This window comes from Aquarana catesbeiana, linkage group LG09, assembly GCF_042186555.1.
Source record: "Aquarana catesbeiana isolate 2022-GZ linkage group LG09, ASM4218655v1, whole genome shotgun sequence".
NCBI lineage: Eukaryota > Metazoa > Chordata > Amphibia > Anura > Ranidae > Aquarana > Aquarana catesbeiana.
The window spans coordinates 313,862,185-313,888,190 of record NC_133332.1 but is presented as its reverse complement, the minus strand read 5'-3'; the positions used below and the strand labels follow the sequence as shown (position 1 = coordinate 313,888,190).

At 44.4% G+C, this 26,006-nt stretch overlaps 1 protein-coding gene across 2 annotated transcripts in view; it reads left to right on the top strand.

Moving 5' to 3' along the window:
• Nucleotides 1-26,006, top strand: part of ASTN2 (astrotactin 2) — a 384,099-nt gene that overhangs the window by 268,970 nt on the left and 89,123 nt on the right. For both annotated transcript variants that reach the window (XM_073600690.1, XM_073600689.1), the window contains 3 exons: nucleotides 4,374-4,540; nucleotides 6,220-6,408; nucleotides 18,216-18,340. In XM_073600690.1, the coding sequence (XP_073456791.1) occupies nucleotides 4,374-4,540; nucleotides 6,220-6,408; nucleotides 18,216-18,340 (481 nt within the window). The remainder of the gene's footprint in view (nucleotides 1-4,373; nucleotides 4,541-6,219; nucleotides 6,409-18,215; nucleotides 18,341-26,006) is intronic.

Sequence of the window (26,006 nt, the reverse complement as noted above, 5' to 3'; positions counted from 1 at the left end):
CTCCCGTATAAGGTTCTCAACAAAGTTTTTGGGGATCCCTCTTAAAATCCATACAGGTATCGGCTCCCGTTTATTCCAATGAGGTTTAGGATCGGCAACCAAACTTCTTTGAATTTCACCGAACCCTGCTCAAACCAAATCCAGATCAGGTGATCAACCACAGCTTAAAGAACCCCTAGCAACCTCTGGGAGAACCTTATGGTTCTACAGAACCTTGGTTGGGAATGTCCGATGTAGACAGTTGAAAGTGAACACAGGATTACATTCTTATGTAAAAGGCGACCCCCTTGGCAAAGCACGTCCCTCAATATTTAGGGCATGTGACCTGGTTCAGGCATGAGCCCCCTTTTTCTTAGCAAGCCAGACTGCATGCTCGGATTAAAGGTCCGGTATGGACTTTTAGTAGGTCCCCAACAAGGTTTTTGGGGAATCCCTCTTAAAATCCATACAGGTATCAGCTCCTGTTTTTTCCAGTGGGGTTCAGGATTGGCAACCAAACTTTCACCGAACCCTGCTCAAACCGAATCCAGATCAGTTGATCAGCCACAGCTTAAAGAACCCCTGGCAATCTCTGGAAGAACCTTAGGGTCCCACAGAACCTTGGTTTGGAATGTCTGATGTAGACAGATGACAGTGAAACAGGATTACATTCTTATGTAAAATGTAACAATATAAAAGAAAAACAGCAACCAAACAACCAAAAAGAAAAACCAACCAGCCATAAGATGGTGACCAAGAGGTTACTGAAAGTCTTGAGAAAGGAACATATTTATTAAGTCATGTAAATAAGCACAAGAATGGTTCAATGATGTGTCCTTCGATGGCCTTTTTCAATTCTAAATTTAACAAGAAGAAATAAACCAAGAGCGTTATTATAAGAACGAGGAATCACAATGAAGTTGGTGATGCAATTACTTCTTCAAGGATAACATTAAAATGTGCATTACTATCAAAGCCTCTGGCTCCTCTGCGTCTCTTCTGGGGAAGTGTCTTGTCAACCCGTACAGGAAAATAAAACGCATTAATCAATATCAGACCACCTTCTTTTAAGTAAAATTCCTTTTTACGTACCATGAAGGTCTTACTCTACAGCAAACAAAAGAAAAAAATAAATACATTAATGCAGTAGAAAAAAAAAAGGAAATTGCCCTCAGCGGGTAGTGGTTGGTTTAATTTTCTAGGTTGTAATGGACAATTATCAGCCAGAATTATATTAAAAACTGAACTTCCAGTAAACAGCTACTTAATGCAAAAATTGGAGCAGTTGTATCGGCCAAAGTATTTGTGTTTCTGCCCATCGAGATCTAAGATTTTTAGGGAGCCCCATCATACAACCTAGCCAATGTAGGTGACAAAACTTTCTCTGCTATAGTTGTAGATTGGGGAAGGAATACCGTGGTGTCCTTTCTCCACCCCGGCCTGCGGACTGGTCAGTGAAGGAGCAGCAAGAAGCTGAGAAGATCGTCCCTCTGCTCACTTTTCCCTTTTTTCAGTCTGCTCTGGTCACTTGATCCTGCAGTTCTGGCTCCCCCGTGTCAAGGAGTGCTCAACCACGGCTGGGAAGTCCGGGAGTGAAGATGTCACTTATAGCCCAGACATTTTGGGAGCAAGGACGCCACCCTTAGGCTCCCATAGCCTAGCCATTGTCGGGACTTCCTCCTCTTCTTGGTAGTTGGCGCTCACTGAAATAGGAAAGCTGGAGCTGCAGGATCATGTGGCTGGGCCGGACCGTTTTTACACAGGGTAGGCAGGATAGGTAGTTGGAGGGTGGTAGGGACCAGGGCTGGGAATTTTGGGAGCAAGGACATCAGCCTTAGGCTCCCAAAGCCCAGCCATTATCTGTGCTCCCTCCTCTCCTTCTTGGTAGTTGGTGCTCACTGAAATAGGAAAGCTGGAGCTGCAGAATTATGTGGCTGGACCAGGCTGTTTTTACATAGGACAGGATAGGAAGCAGAATAGTGGTGGGTACAATGGCTGGGAATTTTGGAAGCAGACATCACCCTTAGGCTCCTATAGCCCAGCCATTGTCTGTGCTCCCTCCTCTCCTTTGCAGCCGCTGCTCACTGCCACAGGAAAGCTGGGGCTGCAGGATCCCATGGCTGGACTGGACCTTTTTTTTTTTTTTTACATAGGTTAGGCAGGATAAGTAGCAGGAGGGTGGTGGGGACCATGGCTGGGAATTTTTGGAGCAAGGACATCACCCATAGGCTCCCATAGCCATTGTCTGCGCTCCCTCCTCTCCTTTGAAGCCACTGCTCTCTGACACAAGAAAGCTGGAGCTGCAGGATCACATGGCTGGACTGGACCTTTTTTTTTTTACATAGGGTAGGCAGGATAGGTAGCAGGAGGGTGGTGGGGACCAAGGCTGGGAATTTTGGGAGCAAAGACATCACCCATAGGCTCCATACATTAAGCATAACACAATCATATATATAATCCATTGGAATTCATTCATTGGAATCTATTGGATTCCAATGAAGTGTATTTTATTGAATTCCAATGTATATCACTGTGATATGGTTACTCGTGGTCTAGCTTGCAATGTTTTAGGACAGGGGTCTCCAAACTTTCTAAACAAAGGGCTGGTTTACTGTTTTTCAGTCTTTGGGGGGGGGCTGGAGTGGCCAGTGGGAGAAGCAAATGTCCCGGCATCGTAAGTCTAAGGCTTGGTGGTAAGTGGGTGTATAAAGATTACAAAGAACCTGTGGTCAGTAGGAGGAGGAACAGTGCCCCATCATTGGTGTCAGTGGGAGGAATAGTGCCCCATCATTGGTATCAGTGGGTGGAATAGTGCCCCATTGTTGGTATCAGTGGAAGGAATAGTGCCCCATCATTGGTATCAGTGAGAGGAATAGTGTCCCATCATTGGTGTCAGTGGGAGGAATAGTGCCCCATCATTGGTGTCAATGGGAGGAATAGTGCCCCATCATTGATATCAGTGGGAGAAATAGTGTCCCATCATTGGTGTCAGTGGAAGAAATAGTGCCCCATCATTGGTATCAGTGGGAGGAATAGTGCTCCATCATTGGTATCAGTGGGAGGAATAGTTCCACATCATTGGTATCAGTGGGAGGAATAGTGTCCCATCATTGGTATCAGTGGGAGGAATAGTGCCCCATCATTGGTGTCACTGGAAGAAATATTGCCCCATCATTGGTATCAGTGGGAGGGATAGTGCCCCATCATTGGTATCAGTTGAAAGAATAGAGCCCCATCATTGGTATCAGTGGGAGGAATAGTGTCCCATCATTGTATCAGTTGAAGGAATAGAGCCCCATCATTGGTATCAGTTGAAGGAATAGAGCCCCATCATTGGTATCAATGGGAGGAATAGTGCCCCATCATTGGCATCAGTGGAGGGAAAAGTGCCCCATCATTGGTATCAGTGGGAGGAATAGTGCCCCATCATTGGTATCAGTTGAAGGAATAGAGCCTCATCATTGGTATCAGTGGGAGGAATAGTGCCCCATCATTGGCATCAGTGGAGGGAAACGTGCCCCATCATTGGTATCAGTGGGAGGAATAGTGCCCCATCATTGGTATCAGTGGGAGGAATAGTGCCCCATCATTGGCATCAGTGGAGGGAAAAGTGCCCCATCATTGGTATCAGTGGAGGGAAAAGTGCCCCATCATTGGTATCAGTGGGAGGAATAGTGCCCCATCATTGGTATCAGTGGGAGGAATAGTGCCCCATCATTGGTATCAGTGGGAGGAATAGTGCCCCATCATTGGCATCAGTGGGAGGAATAGTGTCCCATCATTGGTATCAGTGGGAGGAATAGAGCCCCATCATTGGCATCAGTGGAGGGAAAAGTTCCCCATTGTTGGTGTCAGTGGAAGAAATAGTGACTCATATCAATAGGGCAGCGCAGTGGTTTAGTGGTTCAAATCCCGACCACAACACCATCTGCCTTGAGATTTCATGTTCTCCCTGTGCCTTGTGGGTTTCCTCCCACATTCCAAAGACATGCTGGTAGGTTAATTAGATCCTGTTGAAAAAAATTGGCCCGATATGTTGTATGTGTTTGTAAGCATGTCGGGACCCCACAGGTTAAAGGACCCTTCTATACCGCAGATGGACACCAGCAGCAAAAAGCACCCTGAGGCGATTCAGTTTGCATAGGTAGCGCTCTACAAGTCACTCATTCCTTCAATGGGGGGGACAATGCCCCAAGGGCCAGATAAAGGCATGCAAAGGGTCCCATCTGGCTCATGGACCACAGTTTGGAGACCAGAGGTTTGAGGTATCCATCTTCATCCTGTATGTTCTGAATGTAGAATAAAGCCTCGGCAAAGTCCTATTTTCTTAATAATGACTTCACAACATGCGACTTTACCATTCAGATTTGTTCTCCCCCCCCCCCTTCTTTTAGTGTCCTGCAGGTCTGAAGCCGATGAAGGACGGAAGTGGCTGCTATGACTACAGCAAAGGAATCGATTGTTCGGATGGGACGAATGGAGGCTGCGAACAATTATGTCTCCAGCAGATGGTTTCCCTCCCCAATAATCCCAGCGAGAGCGCCATATTCATGTTTTGCGGGTGAGAGGAGTGGAGGTGGTAGAGATACAAATGCGAAAAAAAAATTATTTAAAAAAATATATATATTAAAACAAAGGATTTTTTTTTTTCTTTTTCTTTCTTTTTTTTTTTTTTATTTAAAAGATATATAAAATTTTTTTTAAAAAATTAAAAGGGATTTTTTTTCTTTTTTTTTAATAAGATATAAAAAAAAATCTAAAAAATAAAAAGGATGTTTTTCTTCTTTTTTTTAAAATAAGATATAAAGAAAAAAAATATTAAAAATAAAAAAGGTTTTTTTTTTTTTTTCTTTTTTTTCTAAGATATAAAAAAAAAATTAAATTCCTCATTGGTTAGGGACTTCACAAGCCTAGAGGAAATCAGGTGAATTTAATTTTTTTTTATTTTTTTATTCTTGTTAAAATGGGTAAAAAATAGCCCCGAAATTTGTATTTTTAGATTGACATTTGTCTGATGGATACAAAGTGACGGCACTCGTAAAAAGGATACTATTTGGCTACAGTGGGGGGGGGGTACCAATGATAGGGGCACTATGAGGGGACGCTGCAGAAGACTTGGTAGCCCTGTAGTTGATGAGGTTTCTGAAGGGAAGGGGGGGACAACAGTGGGGAGTTTTCAAGGGCTATGTGGAAGACTGGAGGGCATTGCAGAGCTTGGGAGCACTGTGGGACACTTCTGGAGAAACTATGGGGATTAGAGGCTCCGCAGCCAGCTAGGAAGCACTGGAGGGGGCTAAGGAGCACTGTGGGAAGTTGGTAAGCACCGTAGGGACATAGGGATTTTTAGGGGGCCTCTGGGTGATGTCAGGGGATTCTGCAGGATACTTGGTGGCCCTGTAGGGGATGAGGCTTCTGGAGAGGGAGGGGGGACAACAGCGGGGGATGGGGTCTCCAGATTGGGCTAGGGGTTTGCAGGGGCAATGTGGAAGACTTTGGGACACTGCTGGAGAAACTATGGGGGGTTGGAGGCTCTGCAGCCAGCTAGGGGGCAGTGCAAGGGCCCGAGGGGCCCTGTGGAAAGTTGATAAGCACTGTAGGTACTTAGGGCTTTTAGGGGGCCTCTGTGAGAGGATGTATGGTACTGCACACCACTATGGGAGATTGGGTGGCACCATGGGTGATTGGGTGGCACTATGGAAGGTTAGGGGGTCTGCAGCTAATTGGAGGCCTGAGAGGAGTGAGGGGTAGAGGGGTGCATTTTCCCAAAGGGGACACAGACAGCAATAATTAACTTGGCAGAAGCTTTAACCCTTCCCCACTCCATTCAAAATAAAAAAATAAAATTTTTGCCTTTATACGCTATAATCATCCGACATAATGAAAAGGATAGTGATACCCATTTATTCTGAAGATGGTTTGTACAGGTATTGAAAACACAAGAACACCAAGGGGTGTATTTGTAAAAACAAATGCATAGCAGTTTACCCAGTGAAAGTGCATGGACAAATATTAGGCCACTTCCTATGTTGGATGAAAGTTTTTTATTGATTTAAAAAGGAAAATACAGCATTTGACCACTAGATGGCACTAAGTATCATAAAAAAAAAATTCCTGAGCACCATCTAGTGCCCAAATATGGTATTTTCCTTGGCAAATTGCTATGTAGACATTTGTATGTAGTTCTCTATAGTTCTGTGTATATATATATTTTGACATAAGCTGTGTTTTTTCTTTTCCTAGCTGCGTTGAAGAATACCGATTGGCCATCGATGGCAGATCTTGCATATTGGTATCAGACATGTGTGAAGGGGCCAGATGTTTACGACCAGGAAGTCACCTGAACAACACACTGTTTGGAGAGATGCTTCACGGATTTGACAACAAGACCCAAAGAGTCAACCAAGGTCAAGTTTTCCAGATGAGTTTCAGGTGAGATCGAACAAATGACAATGGTAACTTCTCTGGAACAAAGGAACAAGTCACTCTTGTATCCTTGATTCTTTTATCATCACCTTCTTCTTGAGGACTGATACCAGCCAAGTTCTTAAAGCTAGAACGGGTGTACCCCCATGTACCATTTTCTGCCCTCTTGCCCCGAGTGCCAATGGTTGGAGTGCGCACGGCACATGAATGGTCAATTGCTCGCTTTCTAGCAGATAGAAGGTAGTTGCACATATATAGTGTGCTTTTTATGTCAGCTCTGGGTGAATGAGGAAGGTGGGCATGTTGAAGAAAAGTCCGACAACAGTAGCCGTCAGAGCTGACACAAAGCTACGGCCCACTGTTTGCCAACCACTGATCTGGAACATGCATGCTGTAAGGGGGTGCCCTCCCTAGCGCTGCACCCCTATTCCCAGCACTGGCTTTGCTGGTGGAACGTTCATCAGCATCCTTATGTCAAATGCAGGGCTATGGGTTGTCCACCACTGATCTGGAGCATGCACGCTGTGAGGGGTGCCCTCCCTACCACTGCGCCTTGAGCGGCTGCCCCTCCTGCCCATTCGTTGTCTCAGGAGTGGCTTTGGTGGTGGACTGTCCATCGGCATCCTTATGTCCAGTGCAGGGCTATGGGTTGTCAACCACTGATCTGGAGCATGCATGCTGCAAAGGGGTGTCCTCCCTACCACTGTGCCCAGAGCAGCTGTCCCTCCTGCCCAATCCTTGTCCCAGCCGTGGCACGGTGGTGGACTGTCCATCGGCATCCTTATGTCCGGTGCAGGGCTATGGGTTGTCCACCACTGATCTGGAGCATGCATGCTGTGAGGGGTGCCCTCCCTACCACTGCGCCCTGAGCGACTTCCCCTCCTGCCCAATCCTTGTCCCAGTTGTGGCTTTGGCAGTGGACTATCCATTGGCATCCTCGTATCCAATGCAGGACAATTAGTTGTAAGCCACTGATGTGGAGCATGCATGCTGTGAGGGGGTGCCCTCCCTACCACTGCACCCTGAGCAGCTGCCCCCTCCTGCCCATCCCTTGTCCCAGCCCTGGCTTTGGTGGTGGACTGTCCATCGGCATCCTTATGTCCAATGCAGGTTATGGGCCGTGCCTTGTACTTGATGATGTCAGAGGACCTCCAACTGCCGGGGAAGGTTACGTGTTGGTGGGGCTTGGGGCTGAGGTACCCAACCTGGGAGAGATCACACACACAGTCAGGGATGTTTTATATTATCTTGTATATTGTAATAAGGTCGACACAGGTAATTGCAGATAGTTTCTATAGGCAATGGCTCTCAAGTAGCAAACTGTTGGATGTTCATACAGTTGCAAGATAAAATTTAGTAATGGCACTTCTTTGCAAAGTAGCAGTATTCCAGGCTTAGCCAGTTTAAGCAGAGGACGGCTTCCATTGGAGGAGTGGCACACTGCAGTGTACTGTAGCAATACTCTATGCTACTAAAACGATCCCCAATGGTTGGCCCGGATAGCGGAATGCCTGCTGTCAACCCAAGGCATCCCTGCACTGACCCCTGTCAGTCAGGAACCTCTTCCTGTGCTGATTACCTTCCCTGACAAACGGGGTCCCTGTCCCTCACCTATCACACGCTCCAAGTGTGCCCGTTCGGTGCAGAAACCCTATTTTATAGACTCCCACATCAAGATGCCTGCCAAAGGTCATCAGAAGTTGTGGCGTCCTCTGTGACGACTACAGAGTCTCTCAAAGAACAATCTTTCTCTGCAAGCTCCACTCCATTTGTATAGTGACACAGTGCCACCCACTCCATATAGGCCAAGTTGCACCTGCCTACATGCAGAGACCCGTCTAGCCGCACAAATGAGTCAGTGGGAGTAGAGAATTTGGTAAGTTAAAGTACTGTAGTGCACCTCCTGAAGAGCCGCTGGTGACACTGATAAATTCCCCCCCCCAGATTAGTGCACATGCAGCCAGGCACACAGCCGTTTCTCCGCTTTCACTGACTCAATTAGAAAAGTCTAGGGGTGTCTTTTGATGCTTTATTGAAAATTTTAATTGGTTGAGGTGAAGGGAGCATGGGATACCTCAAACTGAAGAATTGACCTTTTTGAGGACTCTTCTCTCTCTGTCCCGAAGCTGCACAAAAGCTCCCATTTGACTCTCTGCTGCTAACAGGTGACTACAGTATGTCTTCTTTCCAGCAACTAAGAGTATAGTACATAGTCACTAAGGCCCAGAACTTAGGTCATTTACCCACAATGACACAGGATGATCAGGTGCCTCCTTCCACTATCCACCGGGCACGCTTCAACAAGGGAGACACAGAGTCACACTACCACAGGACAGCTGGACACTTTTTTTCCCCCAACTTCCTCCTGGTCCTCTCCAGTGAGCTTCTCCAGACCCAAACAGACTCCAGGACCAGACTTAGCAAATAGCCCTCCAGCTTAAACCCCAGCTGGGACCTCGTTGTCTTCTGAATGTCACTTCCGACAATCCTGCCCAGGGAGGAGGAATCCAGGGGTCTCCTCAAGCAGGACTGGACCCAGAAACTCCTCACCCCTGCCTCAAGCCTTAGCCTGGTTTCACACATGTGCGGTGCGAATTGAAGCTCAGGTTTCACTGGGGAGATAACAATCTCCTGTTCAACGGATTCATTGCGTTTTTGCTCAGGATTAGAGAGCAGGGAGAGGGGGAGGGAGGGGGGGGGAGAGGGGGAGGTGTAGTGAGGAGAAAGAGAAAATCCTTGTTCAGAACGCAATGCATCTGCGAATCAGATGCGTTCCCATAGGAGATAATAGGCTTGTAGTTCGCACCGCAATGCCCAAAAAACGCACACGTTTTTTGTGCAATGCGCAGTGCGAATGCAACGCACATATGTGAACCAGATACATTCATATGAATGTATTTTAAAATGTCCTGCGAATTAGATGCGGTGTAAGCCGCATCTAATTCGCATAGGTGTGAACCCGGGCTTAGACTATTTATGGGCTCTCCAGCCATCTACTGAACACACGTCCCCAGGGATTGGCTGAACTCCCCCCCCCCCCCAATAATATTCAGTCTGCCTCTAGAATCCTCTAGGGCAGGGATCTCCAAACTACGGTCCTCCAGCTATTGTGGAGCTAAACGTCCCATGAGGCATTGTAAAACTCTGACATTCACAGACATGACTAGGCATGATGGGAATTGTAGTTCCTGGACAACTGGAGGGCCATAGTTTGGAGACCCCTGCTCTAGAATACAGGGGGAGCAATCAGAGCAGCAGCCTGTAAGACACTGAGCAGGCCAGAATAATCCACCCCTGCTCTACTGATTACACAGGAGGTATACTAAATTTTCCTAACGCCCTGAACTAACTAGGAGGGTGCTACACTACTTTTTACTGTACCCTAAACCCAGTGCCGGGACAAGGTCATCCAAAGCCCAGGGCAAAGATGATAAACTGCGCCCCCCCCCCCCCCCCATTTATGATATGCAAGCTTTGGGGATCCTACACCCAGCAGTCACTCGCTTGTCAAAATCACTGCCTCGTTCAGCCTTGAAGGCCCTCACCCCTACAGTAAACTATTGTGCCCATGGCACCTGCCCCTCCCACCTACCCCATTGCCCCAGCCCTACCTAAACCTAAAGTAGCATTTGACCCTTGCAGTGTGGGGGCAACCCCACTGAAAGGGGGGATTTTTTTTCTCACTTGAATTTAGCTTTAAAATGGGAATTTTGGAGATATTTCCTCTCCTTTCCTGTTGTGTCTCCAGAACATAACGTGGAGAACCTGTTTTAGATATCTGAGCTGGATGGACGGACTGTTTTCAAAATCCGGCCAACGGTATGAATAGCTAATGTTAATCAAATGTTTTTAGTTTTGCTGCAACCTCTGCTTTCTACTCATCCATACAGAAATAATATTCTCCGGCATACATAATTTATTAATCTGTTTGAGGACCAGGCAGCACAGCGGAGAGCCAGATAATCAGTTGAACGTAAGCGCATGGCAAAGGCGATATGTTTAATAAGGTCATTTTCATTCCTGTCAAGGTACCTGTCAATCTTTTTAATAAAAACTAATAAGAGAAAATGTTAAAGGCTAAGTATAATAAGGACTGAATACAACTTCAGTTTTTCAAAGTATTTCGAGATATGAAGTTAAAAGAATATACAATAACACGGGAGGGGATCTTGTGATCCAGCAACATTTGTAATCAAAGTTAGGCAGTGAAAGAATGAGGAATATGTACTAACAAGCAAAAATGTGCTGGGGACTTGAATGAGGTGGAATTCCAAAGTTTAAGAAAAAATCAGTAGTACAAACAACTTTTTTTATTTATTTTTGTATTTGTATTTTTTGTATGAAATAGGAATCCCATGTATGGCTTTTTTTTTTACACGGTCCGGCAAAATTCAATGTACCTATGCATATACCATACCTGTGGGACCTCTCTAGAACAGCCTTTCTCAACATTTTTACCTCAGAGGAACCCTTAAAAATTATTTTCAGGTCCCAGGGGACCCCTCGTGAGATAAGTCCATCTGGGGTTATTGGGAAAATGCCCCTTACTTTGGTGGTGGTAAGTGGGAATAATGTCCTCATTACAGGGGTGGCCAGAATGACACCCTTGAAGTCACGCCACTGGCTCTGCCAAGTGGCGTTGGACCTAGAATTATGCAGGTACCATCAGATGGGAGGTCAGTTAGCCACAACTCAAGGAACCCCTAGCTATCCCTAGAAGAACCCAAGGGGAATAATGTCCCCATTACAGGGGTGGCCAGAATGAAACCCTTGAAGTCACGCCACTGGCTCTGCCAAGTGACGTTGGACCTAGAACTATGCAGGAACCATCAGATGGGAGGTCAGTTGGCCACGGCTCAAGGAACCTCTAGCCACCCCTAGAGGAACCTAAAGGGAAGAATGTCTCAATTACAGGGGTGGTCAGAATGACACCCTTGAAGTCACGACACTGGCTCTGCCAAGTAGTGTTGAACCTAGAACATTGCAGGTACTATAAGATGGCAGATCAGTTAGCCACAGTTCAATGAACCCCTAGCCACCCCTGGAGGAACCCCAGGGGAAGAATGTCCCAATTACAGGGTTGGCAAGAATGACACCCTTGCAGCCATGCCATTGGCTCTGCCAAGTGGCATTGGACCTAGAATTATGCACGTATCCTCGGATGGGAGGTCAGTTAACCACAGCTAAGGGAACCCTTAGCCACTGGAGAAACTCTAGGAAAAGTATGTCCCCTTTACAGGGGTGGCTTTTTTACATTGGTACAGATTAAATCAATGTACCTGTGATATACTATACGTATGGGACATCTCTAGAACGGCCTTTCTCAAACTTTTTACCCCAGAGGAACCCTTAAAAATTAGTCTCAGGGAACCCCTCGTGAGATAAGTCCATCCGGGGTTATTGGGAAAATGCCCCTTACAGTGGTGGTGGTAAGTGGGAATATTGTCCCCATTACAGGGGCGGCCAGAATGACACCCTTGAAGTCACGCCACTGGCTCTGCCAAGTGGTGTTGGACCTAGAACTATGCAGGTCCCATCAGATGGGAGGTCAGTTAGCCACAACTCAAGGAACCCCTAGCTATCCCTAGAAGAACCCAAGGGGAATAATGTCTCCATTACAGGGGTGGCCAGAATGAAACCCTTGAAGTCACGCCACTGGCTCTGCCAAGTGACCTTGGACCTAGAACTATGCAGGTACTATCAGATGGGAGGTCAGTTAGCCACAGCTCTCAAGGAACCTCCAGCCACCCCTAGAGGAACCTAAAGGGAAGTAGGTCTCCATTACAGGGGTGGTCAGAATGACACCTTTGAAGTCACGCCACTGCCTCTGCCAAGTGGCGTTGGACCTAGAACTATGCAGGTACTATAAGATGGCAGGTCAATTAGCCACAGCTCAAGTAACCCCTAGCTGTCCCCAGAGGAACCCAAGAGGAAAAATGTCCTCATTACAGGGGTGACCAAAATGAACTATGCAGGTACCATCAGATGGGAGGTCAGTGGGAGGTCATTTGGCCACAGTTCAATGAACCCCTAGCCACCCCTGGAGGAACCCCAGGGGAAGAATGTCCCAATTACAGGGTTGGCAAGAATGACACCCTTGCAGTCATGCCACTGACTGCCAAATGGCATTGGACCTAGAACTATGCAGGTACCATCAGATGGGGGGTCAGTTAGCCACAGCTTAAGGAACCCCTAGCTACTGGAGAAACTCTAGGGTAAGTATGTCCCCTTTACAGGGGTGGCTTTTTTACATTGGTACAGATTAAATCAATGTACCTATAATATATCATACTTATGGGACACCTCTAGAACGGCCTTTCTCAAACTTTTTACCCCAGACGAACCCTTCAAAATAATGTTCAGCTCTCAGGGAACCCCTGGTAATATTAGTACATCTGGGGTCATTGGGTATATGCCCCTTACATTGGTGGTGGTAAGTGAAAATAATGTTCTCATTACAGAGATGGCCAGAATGACACCCTTGAAGTCACGCCACTGGCTCTGCCAAGTGGCATTGGACCTAGAACTATGAAGGTTCCATCAGATGGGAGGTCAGTTAGCCACAGGGACCCCTAGCCACCCCTGGAGAAACCACAGGGAAAAATGTCCCCATTACAGGGTTGGCCAGAGTGACACCCTTGCCATTATGCCACTGGCTCTGCCTAGAACTATATAAGGATACCATCAGATGGGAGGTCAGTTAGCCACAGCTCAAGGAACCCCAGGGGAAGAATGTCCCTATTACAGGGGTTGCCAGAATGATACCTTTGCAGTCATGCCACTGGCTCTGCCAAGTGGTGTTGGATCTAGAACTATGCAGGTACCATCAAATGGGAGGTCAATTAGCCACAGCTCAAGGAAACCCTAGCCATCCCTGGAGGAACCCTGCTTGAGATTGGCTGCTCTAGAAGCTGGAAATCACTGGAGTAGACACAGCTACTACAGTAATCTCCACTAGCTTTATAAGGATCATGCCCAATGTTTTCACACAAGGGGGCTTGTTAGACCCCATGTGAAAACAATAAAGTTACATTTAAAAAAAAAAACATTTACAAGCTCCTGAGCACACCCACAAAGGCAAACACAGGGTGTACATGTCTAACTGCGATTTGCACCCACATGTGAGGTATCGCCACAGCGCCAGATTAAACTCTGTGGAGGCCCATAGGCGGTTGAAACCTTGGGGCCCACCTCTCAGGTTTCTGGAGGTTTCTCGTGAGAGCGGTCTAGTGGGATTAACATTGAACTAAGTAGTGTGCACGTGAGCCCCTATATGGAGATGACCATCACTACTGTATATATTGCATGTACATTATTGCATTTATGCATCTGCTGCAGGCCATTTTGAGGGATCATACCCCCAGAAAAGTGTTGCTAGATCTTTACTGAATTCTACCATCTGTGTTTTAGTTAGGAAAACCTAAATTAGGTGCATTATACATTACGAGAGAGGATGCGCTTGTAGAGAGATGGTGTCTGATGGGCTATGCCAGAACAGACAATGCGTATAGGACATCTTCTCTGTAATCTCTTTTCATTGTAAATCAAAGACGAAGCTCTTACCTTTCCTGGAACCCCATTCTGTATTATTCTGTCTCCGAATAAGTAGGGATAGAGGAATAAAAATGACACTCAAAATTATTCCACGGCAGCTTTTTGTTTATTATTTCCAAGAGATCGCACCTTACATTGCAATAAATATTCCATCCTCGGTGAAGCTATAAAATACAACCTCCTAAACAACCATCCTCTGTTTGAATCCACCTATTAATTATTGAACTGACATTAACGATTTCACTAACTTGCTTTGCATTCATTTCATTATTATTTACAGTAGCACAGGTTCCCAGTGATAGACAGGCTGGTAGAACCGAGCTTTGTTGGAACATTGAAGTGGATTTTGTATGATAATGCAAGGTCCTCTTATTAGCTAGCCCAGCGGTCTCCAAACTGTGGCCTGGGGACCGGATATGGCCTTTTGCTTGCCTTTACTGGCCCTTGGGGAACTATTCCAGCCACCGACACCAACAATAGGGCACAATTCCTTTCATTTTTACCAACGATGGGCCACTATTCCTCCCACTAACACCAACAATGGGGCACTATTCCTCCCACTGATACCAATGAAAGGGCACAATTCATCCCACTGACACCAACGGTGCAGCAGAATTCCTTCCATTGACACCAACGATGGGGCAAAATGCCTTCCATTGACACCAATAATGGGCCACTATTCCTCCCACTGACACCAACAATAGGGCACTATTCCTCCCACTGATGCCAATGAAAGGGCACAATTCATCCCACCGACACCAACGGTGCGGCACAATTCCTTCCATTGACACCAACAATGGGGCACAATTCCTTCCATTGACACCAATGATGGGGCACAATTTCTTCCATTGACACCAATAATGGGCCACTATTCCTTCCACTGACACCAACAATAGGGCACTATTCCTCCCACTGATGCCGATGAAAGGGCACAATTCATCCCACCGACACCAACGGTGCGGCACAATTCCTTCCATTGACACCAATGATGGGGCACAATTCCTTCCATTGACACCAATGATGGGGCACTATTCCTCCCACTGACACCAACAATAGGGCACTATTCCTTTCACTGATACCAATGAAAGGGCAAATTCATCCCACCGACACCAATGGTGCGGCAGAATTCCATTGACACCAACAATGGGGCACAATTTCTCCCACTGATACCATCAAAGGGGCACAAATCCTCCCACTGGTACCAATGGTGGGGCACAATCCCTTTCATTGCCCCCAAGATGGGACAAAATTCCTTTCATTAATACCAACAATGGGCCACTATCCCTCCCAATGACACCAACAAAAGGGCACAATTCCTCCCACTGGCACCAATGATGGGGCAGAATTCCCTCCATTGACACCAGTGGGGCACTATTCCCCCCACTGACATCAGGTTGTATTGCAACCTCCCAAGCCACATACTTTAAAGCAGTGATCTTCAAACTGCGGTCCATGGGCCAGATGCGGCCATTTGCATGCCTTTATCTGGCCCTTGAGGCAGTGTTCCTCCTATTGATATAAGTCACTATTCCTTCCACTGACACCAACAATGGGGCACTCGTCCTCCCATTGACACCAAAGATAGGGCATTGTTTACTACCACTGGATGCCAGGACATTTTTTTCTCCCACTGGCCACAGTCCAGCTCTTCTAAAGTCTGAAGGTCCGTAAACTGTCCCTTTGTTAAGAAAGCTTGGAGACCTCTGAGCTAGTCCTTCACTCATCGATAGGAGGAGAAGTAAAGCCAGCCCAAGAGGGTAATAGGCCCGGGCCCCCTAGTGAACTGATGGGGCCCGAGCCTGGTACAGGTGGGCCGGCTCTACCGCCCCCGCCTATCAGAGACCCTGGGATGAAGGGCTACCTAATAAGGAAACCTGGCTTTTTCATGCAAGATCCACTTGATGTGTTTATTAGCTAGCCCTTCACCCCAGGGTCTCCGATAGGCGGCGGCGGGGGGGGGGGGGTGGTAGAGCTGACCCACCTGTACCAGGCCCGGGCCCCATCAGTTCAGCAGGGAGCTTAGAGAAAGTGAGGAGACTATCTAAATACCTTTGGGCTCATGCGCAGTATTCCTACAGGTAGTGGCTCCCATAAATTACATAAAAGTTCCTCAGGCCCCATCAGTTCAGCAGCAGGGGGTCAAGGACAGAGAGGGGGACACATTAAATACTTTTGGGTGCATGAACAGTAATTCTTACGGTCGTGGCGCACTGGGCAAACGTCCAAGTGTGTAGTTGAAATACATGCATGTTTATAATTCTGTTCAGTTGCCGGTGTAATTCATACACCTCCATCTCATTGACCTTCCTGCTCACTGGACTGAGGAGACGGTACTGATTCATTGTCCAGGGAGCAGACTGGAGGAGGAAAGGTGACAAAGGATCATGCATAGCTGAGCCAGAAAATGTATCACCTGCCTGGCTCTGAAATATACAGCTTGAAGCATCTGAAGAGAATTATGGACCTTTTAACAGGTTAGAATAGCCTTTTGCAACCTTTCTGCTCCAGAGGAACCCATCAAATAATTTTCAGGTCTCAGAAAAATTATTTTATTGGGGGTCAGTGGGAAGAAAAATAGTCAGAAAAAACCGCCCCCCTTACATTGGTGATCAGTGGGAAGAATGTTCCTTACATTGGTGATCAGTGAGAAGAATGTTCCTTACATTGGTGATCAGTGAGAAGAATGTTCCTTACATTGGTGATCAGTGAGAAGAATGTTCCTTACATTGGTGATCAGTGAGAAGAATGTTCCTTACATTGGTGATCAGTGAGAAGAATGTTCCTTACATTGGTGATCAGTGAGAAGAATGTCCCTTACATTGGTGATCAGTGAGAAGAATGCCCCTTACATTGGTGATCAGTGGGAAGAATGTTCCTTACATTGGTGATCAGTGGGAAGAATGTTCCTTACATTGGTGGTCAGTGGGAAGAATGTTCCTTACATTGGTGATCAGTGAGAAGAATGTTCCTTACATTGGTGATCAGTGAGAAGAATGTTCCTTACATTGGTGGTCAGTGGGAAGAATGTTCCTTACATTGGTGATCAGTGAGAAGAATGTTCCTTACATTGGTGATCAGTGAGAAGAATGATCCTTACATTGGTGATCAGTGAGAAGAATGTTCCTTACATTGGTGATCAGTGAGAAGAATGCTCCTTACATTGGTGATCAGTGAGAAGAATGTTCCTTACATTGGTGATCAATGGGAAGAATGTTCCTTACATTGGTGATCAGTGAGAAGAATGCTCCTTACATTGGTGATCGGTGGGAAGAATGTTCCTTACATTGGTGATCAGTGAGAAGAATGCTCCTTACATTGGTGATCGGTGAGAAGAATGTTCCTTACATTGGTGATCAGTGAGAAGAATGCTCCTTACATTGGTGATCGGTGAGAAGAATGTTCCTTACATTGGTGATCAGTGAGAAGAATGTTCCTTACATTGGTGATCAGTGAGAAGAATGCTCCTTACATTGGTGATCAGTGAGAAGAATGTTCCTTACATTGGTGATCAGTGGGAAGAATGTTCCTTACATTGGGGATCAGTGAGAAAAATGTCGCTTACATTGGTGATCAGTGGGAAGAATGTTCCTTACATTGGTGATCAGTGAGAAGAATGTTCCTTACATTGGTGATCAGTGAGAAGAATGTTCCTTACATTGGTGATCAGTGGGAAGAATGTTCCTTACATTGGTGATCAGTGAGAAGAATGCCCCTTACATTGGTGATCAGTGAGAAGAATGTTCCTTACATTGGTGATCAGTGGGAAGAATGTCCCTTACATTGGTGATCAGTGGAAAGAATTCTCCTTACCTTGGTGGTACCATTATTCCCATGACTGTGCCTACTGTGTACTGTAGCCCAGGGGTACTGTAGACCATCTCTATGATATGAAGGTACAAGTCTCTAGGTGCTTCCAAGTTGGTTCAGTATTCTTCTAGACAGCCCTAGAAAAGCAAATGTTCAAATTTGCCTGAGAAGACGGTGCCTGGCCTCAATCCCTTCCGCCTCCTGTGTCTCCCTCAAGGCCCATCATGAGGAGGTGGGGCCAAGCAATGACTTCCTAGTTAACTTTGATATGTAAAGAAGCCTATGTCTCAGAAGATTAAAAGTGGTCCAAAAAGAAAGTGGAATCAATGTGGGAGGCTCCTGGTGGCTACTACATCCATGCTAGTACCGGTTTGTAACTTTATTGTCAACAACAGTACACTTTAAATAGTAACGTGTGTTGAAGAATTGGATCCTCATTTGTCTTTCCACAGAGAGAATAACTTCATTAAAGATTTCCCACAGCTGGCAGATGGACTTCTTGTCATCCCACTCCCTGTAGAAGAACAGTGCAGAGGTGTCCTTTCCGAGCCAAGACCGGACATATTGCTGCTTACAGGTAGAGATTAAAGTCTTGATTTTGGCACTTTTTTTTACTTTATTTTTTTTTTAAAATGAAATAAAGGCTTTTTTTTTCTAATCTACTGATAAATGAAACATTGAAACGGTCAATTCAATGTCATTTTGTATCTTTCTATCTCCAGTCTGTTCAATGTTTTATAAACACTGTTACTTTGTATCTTTTATCTCCAGTCTGATCAATGTTTAAAAATACTGTTACTTTGTATCTTTTATCTCCAGTCTGATCAATGGAGAGAAGATATTTTGCTTATCATCTAATAAGGATAAAGCACCACATCCCTTGAAAGATCATTTGAAATTTTAAAAATGTATTTGGGATTTTTAAGGTGCTAAATTAGGACAAAATCATTTAAAAAAAGGAGAAATTTATTAGAACAATAAGAACAAACATACAAAAAGTAAGTATTGATATCAGTTGATATCAGGCACAGTGAGCACTAAAAGTAAACAGGATTTTCAGAAAAGTGGGAAGATCGACAGTCACATTTTTCCAATCGATGAATATTTCTAATTTGTAAATCTGTGTTACATATCTTTGATATCAAATGAAGAACCTAGTGCCAAAGTACCTCAATAAGCAGGGTGACTCTGCAGGTACTCAGTAGCAATTTGTGCCAGCGTCCCCAGAAATCTTTATTTTTACATATCTTTGATGTTTTTGTGACTGTTGATTGTCCCACTTTTCTAAAAATTCTGTTTACTTTTAGTGCTCACTGAGCCTGATATCCATTAATTCTCCTGAAGAAGCCAATTACCAAGGCGAAACATGTGGAGATGAAATCAGTCAGCAGATGTATTAGTACTGTAATATCAATACTTACTTTTTTGTATGTTTGTTTTTATTGTTCTAATACATTTCTACTTTTTATAAACGATTTTATTCTAATTTAGCACCTTAAAAATCCCCAATACATTTTTAAAATTTGCAGTCTGTTCAATGTTTATAAACACTGTTACTTTGTATCTTTTATCTCCAGTCTGATCAATGTTTATAAACACTGTTACTTTGTATCTTTTATCTCCAGTCTGATCAATGGAGAGAAGATATTTTGCTTATCATCTAATAAGGATAAAGCACCACATCCCCTGAAAGATCATTTGAAATTTTAAAAATGTATTTGGGATTTTTAAGGTGCTAAATTAGAACAAAATCATTTAAAAAAAGGAGAAATTTATTAGAACAATAAGAACAAACATACAAAAAGTAAGTATTGATATTAATTGATATCAGGCACAGTGAGCACTAAAAGTAAACAGGATTTTTAGAAAAGTGGGAAGATCGACAGTCACATTTTTCCAATCGATGGATATTTCTAATTTGTAAATCTGTGTTACATATCTTTGATGTTTTTGTGACTGTTGATTGTCCCACTTTTCTAAAAATTCTGTTTACTTTTAGTGCTCGCTGAGCCTGATATCCATTAATTCTCCTGAAGAAGCCAATTACCAAGGCGAAACATGTAGAGATGAAATCAGTCAGCAGATGTATTAGTACTGTAATATCAATACTTTTTTGTATGTTTGTTTTTATTGTTCTAATACATTTCTACTTTTTATAAACGATTTTATTCTAATTTAGAACCTTAAAAATCCCCAATACATTTTTAAAATTTGCAGTCTGTTCAATGTTTATAAACACTGTTACTTTGTATCTTTTTATCTCCAGTCTGTTCCATGTTTATAAACACTGTTGCTTTGTATCTTTTTATCTCCAGTCTGTTCCATGTTTATAAACACTGTTACTTTGTATCTTTTTATCTCCAGTCTGATCAATGTTTATAAACACTGTTACTTTGTATCTTTTTTTATCTCCAGTCTGATCAATGTTTATAAATACTGTTACTTTGTATCTCTCTCTCTCTTCTTTTTTTTTAACTTTAAATTTTTATTAGGTTTTTGACAGAATAATTTCCAACACAGATGATTACAATTATTTGCTATTGCTTATCATGTTGCATAGATCAGTTTATAACAAGTATTAAGAAATGAATATTAAGAAGTTATAAGGGTAACGTACCCTATCTGAATTTTGATAACCTACCACCGCCTACCCCAAGTGGGGTCAGACTGTAAGAGGGATCTGGTTATCAAATACTCAAATTGTTAGGGATGAGAAGAAAAAGAAGGGTCCTTCATTATCTTGGTGTATCATATATCACTATTCTTTAACCACCTCAATACCGGGGACTTACACCCCCTTCCTGCCCAGGGCCAATTTTCAGCTTTCAGCGCTGTCGCTGTTTAAATGACAATTGCGCGGTCGCGCTACATTGTACCCAAGCAGAATTTTTATCATTTTGTTCCCACAAATAGAGCTTTCTTTTGGTGGTATTTGATCACCTCTGCGTTTTACATTTTTTGCTAAACAAACACCTTAAATTTTGAAAAAAAAAAAAGTTTTTCTTTTGTTTCTGTTATTAAATTTTGTAAGTAAGTACGTTTTCTCCTTCACTGATGGGCACTGACAAGGCGGCACCAATGAGGTGGCACCAACGAGGTGACACTGATGGGCACTGACGATGGGCACTAATAGGCGGCACTGATGGGCACTCGTAGGTGGCACTGATATGCAGCACTGATGGGCATTGATAGGCGGCACTGAAGGGCACTCATGGGTGGCACTGGTGGGCACTGATAGGCGCTGATAGGCGACATTGATGGGCACTGAAAGGCTGCACTGATGGGTACTTATGGGTGGCACTGATAGGCGGCACTGCTGGGCACTTATGGGCACTGATAGGCGGCACTGCTGGGCACTTATGGGCACTGATAGGCGGCACTGCTGGGCGCTGCTGGGCACTGATGGGCACTGATAGGCGGCACTGCTGGGCACTGATGGGCACTGATAGGCGGCACTGCTGGGCGCTGCTGGGCACTGCTGGGCACTAATACGTGGCACTGCTGGGCACTGATCTGTGGCACTGATAGATGGCATTGATAGGTATCACTGATGGCACTGGCACTGGCAGGCATTGGGGATGGGCACTGATTGGCAGCTGCCTGGGCACTGATTGGCATTTCCCTGGTGGTCCTTGGTGGGCATCCAAGGGGGGCTGCGCTGATAAGCAATCAGCACAGACCTCCCTTGTCAGGAGAGCAGCTGATCGGCTCTCCTCCACTGGCGTCTGTCAGACACGAGTGAGGAAAAGCCGATCAACGGCTCTTCCTGTTTACATCGTGATCAGCCGTGATTGGACATGGCTGGTCACATGGTAAAGAGCCTCCGTCAGAGGCTTTTTACCGAGATCGGTGTGTAGCGGCGTGTCTGACTGACACACCGCACCACCGATCGCCGCGATGCCTGCCCCCAAGGGCGCATGAGAGCAGTCGTTCTGGGTGGACGTCATTTGACGGCCTCCCAGAATGAGAGCCGCGCCGCCCTGCCGTCATTTGGCGGCTGCGGGCATGAGGTGGTTAAGTAATTGGAGGCTCTCGGGGTTGTTTATCCAAGCTTGACATTTTTTTTTCTTCTTGAAATGAATGATAGAGACATTTTTGAATGCTAACATCAGTTCGTATTGAGCTTGAGTGTTTAGTCTTATGACGACGTTTGACAGGTTGGGAGCTTCTGTACATTTCCACATGGTGGCAACGGTAAGTTTTGCTGCTATTAGGATATGTGATATACTATTGTTCTAGTATAGATCTAGATTTAATTCCTAATAATGCAGATGCCGGTGTCAGTTTCGGTCAGATTACCCGTAAGATCTCCAATATAGGGTTCCGAAAACTTGATAGGTTCTTGGATGTCCAAAGAGTGTGGTGAAGGTTTCCTTCTAATTCCTCACACCTCCAGCAGATAGGAGAGGTGGAAGGGAATAGTTCTGACAATCTATAAGGTGTCGTGTACCATCTGTTAAGAATTTTTTTTAGTGAATTATCCCAATGTTCAATACGTGAGGATAAGTCCAGGAATCCAAACGAGATGAGAAGAACCCCACCACTCAGGTAGATCCACAAGCAACCTCCAGAGAAGAAAGAGCCCCAGGTGCTGGCTAACGCAAGTGCAGATGAAGATGAATGGAAAAGTTCTGGACAGCCGCACACCGATAGAAGTTTCTTATGCCTTTATTTGTAAACCGGGATCACAAAATATACAGGACACCAAAGCAGAGTGGTACAGAACAACAGCTGACGCATTTCACACTTATACCAAGTACTTACCCTGTTTCCCCGAAAATAAGCCCTACCCTGAAAAGAAGACCTACCAGGACTTTGACTAGTACTTATTTGGGGGGGTAGGGCTTATATTGCAGCCATCACCGACAATCACGCTAGGTCTTATTTTCGGGGAAACAGGGTAAGCACTTGGTATAAGTGTGAAACGCGTCAGCTGTTGTTCCGTACCACTCTACTTGGGTGTCCTGTATATTTTGTGATCCCGGTTTACAAATAAAGGCATAAGAAACTTCTATCGGTGTGCGGCTGTCCAGAACTTTTCCATTCATCTTCAATACATGAGGATGCTTTACTAGTGATCGATAGTGCTTTCTGCCATTGTTCCCATGTATAGCTTTGCGAAGTATCCTTTGCCCACCCTAAGATGTTGGGGTTTTTTGTCATCTGGAGAGGAAGAGCAAAGAAGGTTGTAGAAAAGTTAAATTCTTAAATTTTTTTTTTAAACTTGTGGTATGTGAAACATCGCCATATTTCTGTTGGAATATCAATGCTGTCAGAAAGGATTATGGTGGAACCTCGGTTAACGAGCGTTTTGAAAGAACTGTCTGAGCAAGGTTTATAAACAATGTTATTTGTATCTCTTTATCTCCTCTATCTCCTTTCTGAGCAATGTTTATAAACAATGTTACTTTGTATCTCTTTATCTCCTCTATCTCTCTATCTCTCTATCTCCTGTCTGAGCAATGTTTATAAACAATGTTACTTTGTATCTCTCTATCTCCTGTCTGATCAATGTTTATAAACAATGTTACTTTGTATCTCTCTATCTCCTGTCTGAGCAATGTTTATAAACAATGTTATTTGTATCTCTTTATCTCCTCTATCTCTCTATCTCCTGTCTGATCAATGTTTATAAACAATGTTACTTTGTATCTCTCTATCTCCTGTCTGATCAACGTTTATAAACATGTTACTTGGGAGTGATTTAACAAAAATCCTGTACGATTTGCAAGTGCAGTTCCGCCAGAGCTTAGTAAATGAGGTGAAGCTTCACTTTGCAAAGAGTACCCAATCACGTGCAAAGAAAAAAAAAACAGCATTTTTGCCTGCACATGATTGGATGATGGAAGTTGGCAGAGATTCCCCTCATTTACTAAGCTTTGGAGCAACTGTACTTGCAAAGTGCACAGCCTATTTATTTTTAGTAAATCAACCCCAATGCATCATTTTATCTTCTGTCTGTACAATGTTTATAAACAATGTTACTTTGTATCTCTCTGTCTCCCATCTGAGAAATGTTTATAAACAATGTTACTTTGTATCTCTCTATCTCCAGTCTGAACAATGTTTATCGACAATGTTACTTTGTAGCTCCCTAATTCCTGTCTGAGCAATGTTTATAAACAACGTTACTTTGTATCTCTCTTCCTCCCATCTGATCAATGTTTATAGAGAGATACAAAGTAACATTGTTTATAAACATTGATCAGATTGGAGACAGAGAGAGATACAAAGTAACATTGATTATAAACATTGCTAAGACAGGAGATAGAGAGATACAAAGTAACATTGTTGATAAACATTGATCAGATTGGAGACAGAGAGAGATACAAAGTAACATTGATTATAAACATTGCTAAGACAGGAGATAGAGAGATACAAAGTAACATTGTTGATAAACATTGCTAAGACGGGAGATAGAGAGATACAAAGTAACATTGTTTATCTCCCATCTGAGCAATGTTTATCAACAATGTTACTTTGTATCTCTCTGTCTCCCATGTGATCAATGTTTATAAACAATGTTACTTTGTATCTCTCTATCTACTGTCTGAGCAATGTTTATAAACAATGTTACCTTGTATCTCTCTGTCTCCCATGTGATCAATGTTTATAAACAATGTTACTTTGTATCTCTCTATCTCCTGTCTGAACAATGGTTATAAACAATGTTACTTTGTAACTCTCTCCCATCTGAACAATGTTTATAAACAATGTTACTTTGTAACTCTCTCCCATCTGAACAATGTTTATAAACAAAGTTACTTTGTATCTCTCTATCTCCAGTCTGATCAATGTTTATAAACAATGTTACTTTGTATCTTTCTATCTCCAGTCTGAACAATGTTTATAAACACTGTATCAGTTTTTGACAGCAGCAGCTTCCACGCCTGCTGTACACAGTAGATCCCGGCTGTCGTGTGTGATGAGCATGAGGACAAGGGGGAGGCTAGAGAGGGGTAGAGGGACTGGACATACTGCATACGTCCCGTGTGCTTTGATGACATGTTTTGGATGTGCGGAGTACGCCCCGTGTCCACAACTGGTGAAAACTCTATTTTGGAAATTGCCGGTCGGTGGTACATTTGGTGCCTCCACTACACGTGACCTCCCTGGGATAGGCCGGCTTCACATACAGCCTTTGCCGTAGTTTTCATCACATGCCAGATCTTCTACAACCAACCAGTGGAGCCAGATAAAGACGAATCTATAAAGAATCTCATCTCACGGTGTCCATTGTTTGGGTTGAGGATTTCATTAAAATTTGATGCCGGATAATTGAGTTCTATTACTTTACATTACATTTAATACTTAATTGGGTACAAAAAAATGTGATTAAATACCAATTATAAAATCCAATAGCACCGCAATGCACCAAAGAGCGCCGGCTTTTCACCGTCTCCACCGGTGTGGAGTCCTAGAGAGTATAGAAAGTGAGACAATCCCGTCACACTGCTCTCCCGGAGATGTCCCATATGGGGCCGAAATTAAGGTGAAGGGTTCAAGTATTGTCTAGCAATAAAAAGCAACAATGATATCCTTGATACAAATTAGACACTGTGACCTAGAGCTGGAAAAATATATACTGGCTACTTGCATTAAGGGCCCATCCACACGCAGTGGTAGCCTAGTTGTTATCAGTGGGAGGAATAGTGCCCCATCATTGGTATCAGTGGGAGGAATAGTGCCCCATCATTGGTATCAGTGGGGGGAATAGTGCCCCATCATTGGTATCAGTGGGAGGAATAGTGCCCCATCATTGGTATCAGTGGGATGTATAGTGTCCCATCAGTGGGAGGAATAGTGTCCCATCATTGGTATCAGTGGAAAGGTATAGTGTCCCATCATTGGGAAGAATAGTGTCCCATCATTGGGAAGAATAGTGTCCCATCATTGGGAAGAATAGTGTCCCATCAGTGGGAGGAATAGTGTCCCATCATTGGTATTAGTGGGAGAAATAGTGCCCCATCATTGGTATCAGTGGGAGGAATAGTGTCCCATCATTGGTATCAGTAGAAGGAATAGTGCCCCATTATTGGTATCAGTGGGAAGAATAGTGCCCCATCATTGGTATCAGTGGGAGGAATAGTGCCCTCATCATTGGTAATAGTGGGGGGGATAGTGCCTCATCATTGGTGTCAGTAGAAGGAATAGTGTCCCATCAGTGGTATAAGTGGGAGGAATAGTGTCCCATCATTGGTATAAGTGGGAGGAATAGTGCCCCATCATTGGTGTCAGTGGGA